Below are 11,677 nucleotides of genomic sequence, written 5' to 3'. Positions count from 1 at the left end.
AAGTACAACGAACTTATTGTTTTTTCATCTTTCCATATTAGTATCTCTTGTGACTTTTCAATGTTTCATATGCAATTTCAAATATATTTCTCTTTAATAATATTAGTTTTTCTTTTTGGGTTTCAATTATCTTCTAAATAATATTTTAGATGATTATGTTGAAGAGACTAATGTATTGCTTTACTACACGTGCTTATATTTGTGTCTAACTTTTTGTTTAATTAGTAAAAATGTGTTGACATCAACAACAAAAAAAGAGTATAAATACGTTGGATTTACCGAACATAGATATACTAACATTATACATATGACATTATGCATTGGTCATAGATATAGATGCTTACAAAGGAAAGGGGCCATCATGAACTGTCTTGACCTAAAGTCACTCGAGCGCACAGACTATACACGGTTCATGCTGGACAGCAAATAAAAAGGTTCATAAAATAAAATAGACTTTTTAAAAAAAAAAAAAAAAAAAAAAAAAAAACATTGATGTTAATTTTCTAGAAACGTATTAGGGTATGATTCACATTAACCGATAAAAACAAGTCTTCAAACGGGGATTTTTTTTTTCTTTCTCACAACCATATCTTAACAAGTTAAGATCCTCTCCATTTTTCACCTTTTCTATTTGTTTCATTGCCAAAGTTTTAATGTCTTTAATTTAAAAAGCAATTGACATTTTCATTTTATGTAGAAAATCAAGAGGATCTCAACCCGTGACCTGGCCTATGATAGCTCCTTCAACAGTCATGCAACATGAACACAACTCAATTTGATAGTTAAGTTTTATCATCCTATCATTATCTGAAGTGCCAAAACATTCTCCAACAAGGTTACTAACTAAACATATTCTTTTATCACCATTAAATAAACTCTACCTATTATAATTTGGGGGTGTGGGGGGGCAATTGAACAGTACAAACTAGCACTACAGTGCCACTGAACTAAGCTACACTTCTACAGATACTGCTACAAATAATTAGGAGATTAACACACTTTTAAATAGAGGGCACTGACTAAAGAAAGGGCTGTCCAAAATGTTGATGAGCAAACAATGAGAATGCAGCAGAGTAGACATCCACTTCTAGTTTCTTGAGCGCTTCTTTCCACTCTTGACCTCACTTCCAGCCTTTGAAGAACTTGGTGTCTTAACCTTTGCGACTTCAACCTCTTTTGATGAATCATCAGAGTTCTCATTATCAGAATCTTCTTCCTGCAACAAATTAAATTTCACCTTGGCAGTACTCTTGGTGGATTTTGTCTTGGAGGAAGATGCAATCTTAGGTGTTCCTTGCTTGGATTTTCCACTTTTCAGAGTTTCTTGCTTAGACTTGGCAGCAGCAGCAGGCTTTGGTGTTTCAACATCATCATCTTTGGATTTTTTTGTCTTGGAACCATCAGTCTTCTTGGAATTGTTTTTTTGTGCAGAATCAACAGATTTGCTGCCACTTTTCACAGATCGATCCTCAGATTTACCACCACTTTTCACAGAACGATCCTCAGATTTACCACCAGTTTTTTGTGCAGAATCCTTGGATTTTTTAGTAACTTCACCATCAGATTTGCCAGCAACCTTGGACTTTTGGTTGGACTTTGCAGATGGTGTCTTTGATTTACTGGATGTTGCTCCTCCACTGTTAAACCAAAGTAAAAGGTTAATACCTCAAGAAGAATAAAAAAAAACATTAATCAACAACATTCACTAACCTTTTAGAAGATTCCTTCTTTACTTCCTTTTTTGATTCACCAGCATTTGTTTTCCCTTTCTTTTTCAGCGGCCTAAATATAATCATAAAAACAAGTGAATGGGCAAACCCAAAAACTAAAGGCAAAAGCTCAGCTAGAAAACACAATCACCAAATGCAGCCACCAATTGGTCAGGGAAAATGAGATCATTTTAAAAGACTAGTTCAGAAAAATGCCACAGAATAAATCACATGAAGATTCTTATTTTTCAATTCAACACAAGGCATGGGCAAATCATCATTCAGACCAAAATTTCTGTAAACATTGTAGTTTGAGCTTTCGGTGGCACAAATCAAGGCAGAATTCCACCAAATTAGGAATAAATCAAAACAATGTGCTAACAGACATAAACAATAAAATAAACAAGCCACACAGATATCAGACAAGGGCTGCAACTATGACCACAAGAGGGAAATGCCACCAACTACGAACATTGATGCAAAATAATTTTAAGATGGTTTTTCTAACAATACAACAGAAAAGACATCTTAAGTAAACAAAAACAATAGAACATACATATCCGCAGAAGGTTCAGGGCTTGCTCGATGACTTCCTTCTTCCTGTTAAGAGAAAAAATTGCAATTATTATTATAGACATGGAAAAAGTTTTAACATGTGAAATTGAAGGGAGAGAAAAAATTGCAATTATTATTATAGACATGGAAAAAGTTTTAACATGTGAAATTGAAGGGAGAGAAACCCACCACATCTGGATCAGCATCAGCATCAACTTCAACAATTTCATATTTCTCCTCTTTGAAATTCAATATTTCCTCATCACCATCATCATATAAGACCTAAAACAGAGAGACAAGTAGACAGTCAGCTGCAAGCAATATAGGCGGATTATATTATTTGACCATTTAAAAATAATACTTTAATTAAGAAATGAAGGACCTATTTTATTTTGAAAAATGTTTTGTTTCCATTTCTTAATCTCATCTCATCTTTAATTGCCCAAAAAAAAAAGTTGCCTTTGTATTATCAATAAAAATAAAGGCCTGTTTTTGTTTTAAGAGAACTTTTTATTTCTATCCCTTGTGAATATAAATTAAAACAGATAGAAAAACAAGCCCGTTTTTCTGTTTTCTAAACAATTCTGAAAACAAGACAGTGAAAACAAGGTCATTATTGGTCTTCCTGTTTTCGTAGTTTTTTCCAAGGAAAAATTGAACAAAAATTGAAGTGAAAACAAACCAATGAGATGACATTGTTGTAATTAAAACTAACCAAATGTTTTCCAACAAAACCGATCAGACTCTGAAATTATTATTTTGCAATTAAAAGTGAATAACATGTGTGAAATAGAAAATATTTTGGCAAAATAAACAGCTAACTGAAGACTGCAACAGTAGACAAATTTGAACAGCTTACTTGTCAAATGGGTAAATCTATATAACAAAACAGAAGTAGAAAAGTTTTACTGAAATAAATTGGAAGGAGACAACAGGGTAAAGTGAAGGTAATATAGCTCCCAAATCACCTTGTGCTTCTTAGTGGAAGAATCAAAAGAATCAACAACACCTTTATAAAACCTGCAGAAGATTGTGTTGCCAGATATATTATACCGCAATTTTACCATGGTGAATAAGTGAACATCATCAAGATGGAATATGCATATCATACACTTGATGCCAAGAGAAAAAAAAAAAAAAAAAAAAAAAAAAAAAAAAAAAAAACATAAATTCTGGTTTATTACTTAATGTAAGTATATCTCTCCCTAGCCCCAGCATTTCATTAGAGCTTTTATACAGCAAATTTTAATGAGAGCAATATAGTCGCAGTATATTTAATATAACATGGTCTCACTACAATGAGGATTTAGTAGCTTATATAAGTAGTAGTTAAAACAAGAGGCGAACATATTAAGCCAAGAAAAAAATTGTGAGCTCAAAGCATTGAACCTAACTGTATAGCAGACATGAAGTAATTGCTAGTTGCGACAACAAAGATAGTAGACAAGTTTACAAATTAGATGCTCAGAACAGTATGAGTACACACAGCTATATTTATTATTAACACCTAAAAGCCAAAGCTAAGCTAGGGACAAAATCATCATTCATCCAGCAAACAAGTGCAGAGGCAAAATGCCGGAAATAGAGATCGAAACTGAAGTGCAGAGGCAAAAACAGAACAGGCAGCTATGCCAAAGAAATGTGAGCCACTAGGAGCTTCCTAAAAACACTGCAAAATAGGTGTACATTGCTTACTATCTCTCCCAAAACAGGGGAGAACTACTTGGAATCAGCCAAATCAGGCGGGCCATATAACCCTATGCAACAGCAAACAAGTGTAACGGGTGTGCACATTCTAACTACATTGAGTGAACTCCGACAGTGAGGTCAGTATGCACATGAAAGAATGGAGTGGTGCCAGTTAAAATGAAAGGAGCACTAAATGTCATGGGTCTAGGAGACAGAAATATCACAAAATGAATAACCATGTACTTACATATTATCATCTGGCCACCAAACTTTCACCCGTTTTCCAACAAGGCTTTGATCATTTTTCTTCGTATCAGACCCCTGAGACAACAGTCAGAAGATCAACAATCAAACTAAGAAAAATAATTAAACAATCGATCAGTATTATTTTCAATAAATCAGTATTGCATTAAAAATTCTCGCAAAATATTTGATCACATTGCAAAAGTCCAGCACATAAACCATACAACTGCAAAAAGAACAGTTCCAAAAGGACAATGCATAATGAAGTTTTATCATCCAAAATTTAAATTAACAGAACAGGGTTCACACCTTTTCTTTTCCTGGAGTGCGCTTCCTCTTCAGAGTTGTCTTCGGAGTCTCCTCTGAATGTTCATCTTTGGTTGTTTTCGTAGCTGACTTAAGTGAAGATACCGTTACCTAAAGCATTTGCAAAATTAGTCAATGACTTAATTTTGGACAAAAAAATATACCATGTTGGTGATATGAATGAATATTAGCAAATAAATGTTAGGAATAGCGAGATCAAAAGTACCTTATCCTCATCTTCAGCGGAAGATTTTGCTAGACCCTTTTCTGAGCTACCTTTCACATGTGTCTTCTTTTTCTTGTCCTCCGGCTTCAGCGAAGATGACCCAACATCAGCCATAACTGCGTGTACAACAGTTTTCACATCAGAGCTACGAATGGGTCCCTTTTTTGCCGATGGCCTTGCTGGTTTTACTTTAGAATCTGATGTTCCTTCAGACACCTTTTTCGAAATATCTTCTGCAGCCACTTCTTTTGCAGAGCTATCGTTCTTTTTTGTTCGTACGCGTTTCTTAGAACGATTCTCATCATGATTGCTCTCACTTGGGGAAGGAGAACCAGCAGCATCAGATTCAAGGCCACCTGCTTTAGGTGATGAAATCTTAGCTTTAATCTCTTTGTCATTCTCTGAAGTTCCGGTAGCTTCAACAACACTATCCTCATTAAGAGAAATAGGAACTTCTTTTTTGGAACTTTTAGAGTCAGCTGTTTTCTCAGCTTCCTTCTCACTGACAACATTTGACTTCTTAGAAGGTTTGGTCGACTTTGAAGAGCTAGCTTTCTTTCCTTTCCTCCTGACACTTCTTTCCGGCTTTGGTTCTTTACTGTCGATTTTTTCAGTGTCCATATCATCGCGCTCATCATTACCAGATAAATTATTACCTTTGGACAGAACAGGAGAGTCGGTACCATCTTGCTTCTTAATGGTACTTCTTTCCAGCTTTGGATCTTTACTGTCGATTTTTTCAGTGTCCATATCATCGCGCTCATCATTACCAGATAAATTATTTCCTTTGGACAGAACAGGAGAGTCGGTACCATCTTGCTTCTCAAGGGACTTTGAAACATCTAAAGTATCATCTTCACCAGCCTGTGCAATGCCATTGCTCATGACAGACTTGGGAGATCTGTCTCCAGCAGCATTATCTTGTTGTGGTGGTGTGGCTTCTTTTGTAATCTCACTATCCACCTAATCAAGAAAAATTGACATGTTTCAGTATCCCAAAAGCTGAAGGGTAAACAACAGAACAAGCAAACGAAAAAACAAAAACATATAGGAAGAACAGACACACCTGTGCCGACTCCTCCACAGGCTCTTCTGCTGATTTGCGATCATGTACCTGGGCCAAAAACAAAATAAATAATAAGTTATCTCATAAAGAAAAAATTTCAAGCCAATCAAATATACATGAACATTAAAGCACAAAAGTTTACCACATGACCACTAGTAGCACATACATCATTTTGCGCCAAGTTATCAGATGTCTCTTTGCATATTGAGGCAAGAACATCACCATAATCATCCAAAGAAATACCCAAGGTATTCACAGCTTGCAATAAACAGGGTTTAAGCCTTGTTGCACAACTTTCAAGGACTCTTTCCCCCAACTTTCGAGCAATTGGCAAAACCTCCTGAATCATGATGACAGCAGCCATGACAATTATAAGAAATTCATAATGAAATATGTTTCAGTTTAACAATCACGACCTATTAACAAGAATGAAACGAAAAAATTACAAACACCAACCTCATTGTCTTTCTTTACACTGTCTAAGATTGGAGAGAGTAAGTCATCAGATATTTCTTCACTTTCTTCTAGACAGAGGATCATTATAGTTTCCATGGACGAGAAAACATTATCTGGATGATGTTCCCTGAAAGTTTCAAACAGAGATGCTTAGAACCATGTTCACACATTTTGCATCCAACTAGTCCAACCAGGTAAAGAAACCAGAAACACGCTGCAACTAGAACTACAGCTTCTAGTAATAGTAATAATCTCATGATAAATTCAAATCATAAACAAAATCATTTCACCTAATCTGGCGTATTAGTGTGAAGAAGTATGCCACGGAATCAAAGATTTAATTAATGTTGAAATAAATTAGCTGCCTGCTTCATCTTATATTTTCCACCGTGCAAAGAATACAATGACTAAGTGCAATAAAAGCCCATATCCAGTTATACATCAAAAGAAAGGATAGCGTACAACAGGAGAAACATTGATATCAGCCATTAAAATTCAGAACTAAATAGAATACCAACCCTTCCATTTAGTCAAAATTAGATTTCTCAATACAAGCATCTTAAGATTATATCACGTGCGAGGTTAAAAAACTGCTATTTGAGTAAATGCCCGAGTTCCACATCTCCTAGAGATATAAGCCTAAACAGAGTTTATAAAGCTTGGGCAGTGCTCACCATACAAGTCGATTTTGTGGGATCAAGTTCGGAGAAAAATCTAAGAAATGCAATAAAATAACATTCAGAAACTATAAAGTCAACCTTGTATACAACGCCGTACAGCCCCTACCTTATTGTCTTCAAGAAATGCTGAAACATCTCCAAAATGAGGGCATCGCATTCAAGATCCAGCATTACCACACATGACCTGACTTTTGCAACTGTTTCGAGGATTAAAGTCCTCTTTGAGTACCATCGGCTTGACTTATCATGTAGATTTTCAAATGAAGATACAATTAACCTAAAGACCTCCTGAAAGAAAATGACAACATAAAACTCAACAGATGTAATATGTTAAGAGCATGATAATAGAATTCAATTAATTTATAGCACAAAATCATTGTGCGCACCTTCATTTGACCATCATCATAAGGAGCATCAGGTGCAGTGATTCTTGTTATCTCACTGAAGCAGGAGGCAAGAGCCACTTTGACATCAGCATCTGAATGCTTTATAAGTTTATCAGCAATTAATGCTTTCAATGATGGAGACAGTGCATTTAGCATAGATTCAGGAGGTGATTGTTCAACCCTTGATAGGCAGCTTTCAATTTGCTGCAGTTCCAAGAAGAAGAAAAATGCAACATCAAGCACATGTAATTAATGTTTCGGACTGCCATTGTCATAGGACCTACATAACTTCTCCATGATTGGAAATTAATTAATACTACGCTATACTACAACAGATTGACTGGTTCACAGGGAAACTCAGTAGCGGCTATAGCGTAGTGGAATTTGAACAAACCCCTATTGTTCCACGATTCGTGATTTAGTAAAAAGTCTTTCAAATAGCGGTGCTATAGCATGGCGGTATTTGAACAAACCACTATTTACTGCAATCCGAGATGGACAACACCGAAGAAAATTAAACGATGTTTTTCGATTCTTCGATTTTTTTTGTTAAAATTAACCCCCAAAACAAATTTACAATTAACAACTCAGGGAAAATAAAAGCTCAAAAAGAACAAGTAACAAAATATTCAAACCTTACATCCAAGTAACTATGGTAATAGAAATTCATAAGAAACAGAATTCACAAACAATTTAATGAATGGCACACAGACTGTTATGTAAATATTAAAAAGTTATTGATTTCCTCCAACATACCACTGGTTTCCTCCAACATAACACGGATCAAGGAGAATTTCAACAAAAACTAGTACAAAGAGACTATTTGATACATGAAATGTAGTTGAAATTCAAACCCTACCTAACTTCGAGAGGGGGGTTGCAAGGGTTGTAGATTCTACCAAAATGAAATATGTGTGTGCGTGCGTGCGCAAAACAATCATCTATGTAATATTAATATATTGGTGATTATACATTTTTCTGACACTAATATTATTATTATTGTTATTTAATATATTTTTTCAGTTATTATCCTATCTATTTTATTAAAATGAAATGAAATTACAGGAAATTATATGCCTAATAGATGGGTCATATGGGCCTATTTGAATGAACTTGTTTTAGCCTTCATTTTTTTAAAGCTTTTGCCTCTTTACCATAAAAGAGCCCACGCTTTAATTGACTGAGCACATGGTCCAAAAACAAAATGAAGCCCAATTGCAAATAAAAGCCTACCCTAACTTCCCAGTCCCACCAATCCAGGAATAAGGAACAAAACAGTGTCTTCTTGCCGCTGCAGCTCACAGTGCTCACCCATGGAAACAATGTGCCGCCACAGCACTTGTGTTTGGAAAGAGAGCAACGTAGCCACAAATGCACTTGCGTCTACCATTCTCTTCTATTTCAATGCGCTACTTTCCAAAGTAGGTTTTCCAGAAACAGAGCTACAGAAAGCAATAAAGGATTGGATCTGTCGAGAACCAGCAATTTACTGGCCGGGAAATTGTTGGATATGAAAAGGCAAAGGTCGACGGACTCTCCATTACAGCTTGGGGGTGGGGTGGGGGCAGGAAATCATTTACTTGGGATTGAACAAATCAAATATCGCGATCTAACATGGGATCTCAGCAAACTGTGAACTTGTGTGCGATGCTGCGATCAAACTCCTTCAAGGTGGGGAGACCGTATTATTGCAACATAATGTTTTTCCTTTTATGTGAAGCAACTAATTCACATATCACGCCACTACAACAGTTGAAATTTTACGTCATTACTTCAAAGATATCAAATTGTCAACTCCGAGAGATGTATTCAACATCCTATCGATTAACAAATATAATTGGTACCGCATTTTTCCATATAAATAGATAATTTGGTTTCGGTAGAATGAGTAAAAATAATTATATTCCTAAAATTTTACAGTACTTAAAATCAATAACAAAAATAACTCATTTAAACAGGCTATGAAAGACTCTTTATATCCCAATTATTTAATATTTTATATTTCTTAGTTTAAGCACGTGTTTGATTGTGTGGTAGGTTGCCGCAGCCACGTGTCTACAGCTCTTTTTACACGTGTCTCAAAAAACTTATTAGTTTAAGCACGTGTTTGGTTGTGCGGTACGTTGCAGCAGCCACGTGTTTACGGCCCTTTTTACACGTGTCTCAAAAAACACGTAAGTAATTTGAGAAGCTAACATTTGTAGCCTCAAAAAACCGGGCGTCTAGGGCTGTCGTGGACGCGGGAACAAACACATGCTAATTTACCTTACATAAACTAGTCGTTTGTCATCCTACATTCCTTTATCGTTCTTTATTCCCAAAAACAAACCTAGTACATCCTATAACAAGATATACCGTTAGTTTCCAATCGTTAATTCTTAGTTTAATTTGGCTTTCAAAAACTTAATGAACTCCATATGAGCATACAAATCAGTTTTTTCTCCACTTGTTGGAAAATAACCTAGTCAGTCAACGCCGACATCCAACCCTGGGTAATCAGCATATTCAAGAAATGAAGCTACCATGAAAGTAACCCTAACAAATCCACTATCCAAATTCCAAATCTCAAAACTGAAAAAAATTCTTTTCATTCACAAATCAGTTTTTGTAACAAACCAGTTTGATTCAATTCAACCAAAAAATGCAATAAACTTTAAAAAAAAAAAACATCTTATACATCAAACAGTTGAGGATTTTTTTCCAAAAATTATTTTCAAATTTCCAACCCTAAAAAATACTTAACAATGTTCACAAATATCAACAAATCGTTAAAAACAAATCTAAAATCTCAAATATCAACGAAATTCAGGCAAACACAAAATCAACAACAACATGCAAAATTGATTCAAAGAAACCCTAACAAACTTCATGCATCAAAGAAACAAAACAAAATAATAAAAAAAAATCAAGAAATTCATAGAAATCACGAATAAAACGAAGAAATCGAAAGAGAGAAAGAATAAGAGTGTGCTTACAATCAGGATGTCAAGTAGATTATCCACAGAAGAAGGAGGATCTAGAAGCTTGTTACCAGCACCAAGAAGCTCTTCTTCAAGCTCCTTATCGATGGAAGCCATTGTTGAAACCTTCGTTCTTCGCAGATCTTGTTCTCTTCTTCGAGTGAAGTTTTTTTGTTTTGTGAAAATTTTCAACACTAAAATGAAATAATGTATTTATCTTTGTTTTTATATCAAGGGTTATTAGGTTATTTATTATTTTTATTTTTTTATTTTATTTTATTATATGGTTTTTTCATTTGGGCGCTCCATAGTGAAAAATCGGATCTCGCGGGGTTTGTGAATTTGAGTTAAATTTTGGGTTTCAAATCCGAAATTTGGATGTGGGGTCCACGTGGCTTTTGTTTGCAATGGATCATGATGCCTTTCTTACTTTAGTCACTTTAGGATTATTCACCATATAGTTTTAGTAAAGTTTATTTATTATACTTTTGAATTACTGTCATATGATGATGATATGATAGATGATGAAAAATGCAAAACACAGAATGTAAATTGAAATAGATTAAGTTTGTATTTTTGCTTGAAAGGGTAAGGATGGGTCTTATGAGATTGTAAATTTGATTTTGTCTTTCCGTAACCATGATCAAATGTCTAGTTGATAAGTAATAGTATGGTTGAAGCTGAACTAACCAGTTAATTACTATTTGAACAATGTCTCAAAAATAAGTAAGGTTGCTACATTTGAACCTACAAGAAGTGTACATCATCCTATAGCAAAATAATATTCCAACATTAGTAACCTTTGTTCCATTTTTCATTAGGAAAAAAGATTCTAGATACGCATTTAAGTAGGGCGTGTTTAGATTAGTTTGACAAAATTACAATGCGGCGTTGTGATTTAGATAAAAGTAAGGTTTTCGAGCTTTAATAATGTGTCATTGTGATTTTGACAAAATTAAAGTAAAATATCTTCTGCACACAATTTCATCGGGGTTTCCAATTGGAGCGACAATAATAGTAATGACACTTATGTAAATTAGTTCACATTGATCTGAAAATGTTGAAAAATAAAATGAGTTGTATGTTTGTAACCTAGCGAGAGATGGGTGAAATATCTCAGTGTGATGTTGAATAGGGTGAAAATCGTGTGGGTTGGGGACTATGTGCTTAGACTTGTATGATTATTTTATTTGTGAGTGGTGTTATTTCTTGCGAACAATTTGTTTGTAAAGTTTCACGAGTAGCAACCTTGTTACTACACCGCATAACCATATTGAGAAGTCAAAACTGTATAACCATACATGGAAACCAATTAAAATAAAACGCTTGTTATTTGTGAGTTTTGCGATATAAATCTTTTAAGATGTTTAGCATTTTTCTTTATTTATGTCCATAAAAGAT

The 11,677-nt window shown here is 34.7% G+C and overlaps 1 protein-coding gene across 3 annotated transcripts; it reads right to left on the bottom strand.

Annotated features, from left to right (window-relative positions):
- Window positions 1-774: 774 nt before the first annotated feature.
- LOC11442229 (triadin) lies at window positions 775-10,491 on the bottom strand. Of its 3 annotated transcripts, none has more exons than XM_024775281.2 (14): window positions 10,292-10,491; window positions 7,317-7,520; window positions 7,037-7,218; window positions 6,251-6,377; window positions 5,937-6,134; window positions 5,795-5,842; window positions 4,729-5,691; window positions 4,506-4,613; window positions 4,201-4,274; window positions 3,233-3,284; window positions 2,454-2,546; window positions 2,266-2,309; window positions 1,711-1,782; window positions 775-1,637 (listed from the first exon to the last, which is right to left on the bottom strand). In XM_024775281.2, the coding sequence occupies exons 1-14, from the start codon at window positions 10,391-10,393 to the stop codon at window positions 1,088-1,090; spliced, it is 2,817 nt and encodes a 938-aa protein (XP_024631049.1). In that variant the 5' UTR covers window positions 10,394-10,491; the 3' UTR covers window positions 775-1,087. The 3 variants fall into 3 exon arrangements, with proteins under 3 accessions (XP_024631049.1, XP_039688124.1, XP_003588880.1); XM_039832190.1 differs by having other exon boundaries at window positions 2,457-2,546; XM_003588832.4 differs by having other exon boundaries at window positions 5,961-6,134.
- Window positions 10,492-11,677: the final 1,186 nt, after the last annotated feature.

The sequence above is a fragment of the Medicago truncatula genome, chromosome 1 (assembly GCF_003473485.1).
Source record: "Medicago truncatula cultivar Jemalong A17 chromosome 1, MtrunA17r5.0-ANR, whole genome shotgun sequence".
Lineage (NCBI taxonomy): Eukaryota > Viridiplantae > Streptophyta > Magnoliopsida > Fabales > Fabaceae > Medicago > Medicago truncatula.
The sequence above is the reverse complement of the archived record's forward strand: the minus strand, read 5'-3'. Positions and strand labels throughout refer to the sequence as shown.

Coding starts and splice junctions, on each gene's coding strand:
- LOC11442229 (XM_024775281.2), bottom strand. CDS start 10,393: ATGGCTTCCATCGATAAGGAGCTTGAAGAAGAGCTTCTTGGTGCTGGT. Junction 7,521..10,291: donor ATCTACTTGACATCCTGATT/GTAAGCACACTC, acceptor TTGGAACTGCAG/CAAATTGAAAGCTGCCTATC. Junction 1,638..1,710: donor AAGAAGGAATCTTCTAAAAG/GTTAGTGAATGT, acceptor TTGGTTTAACAG/TGGAGGAGCAACATCCAGTA.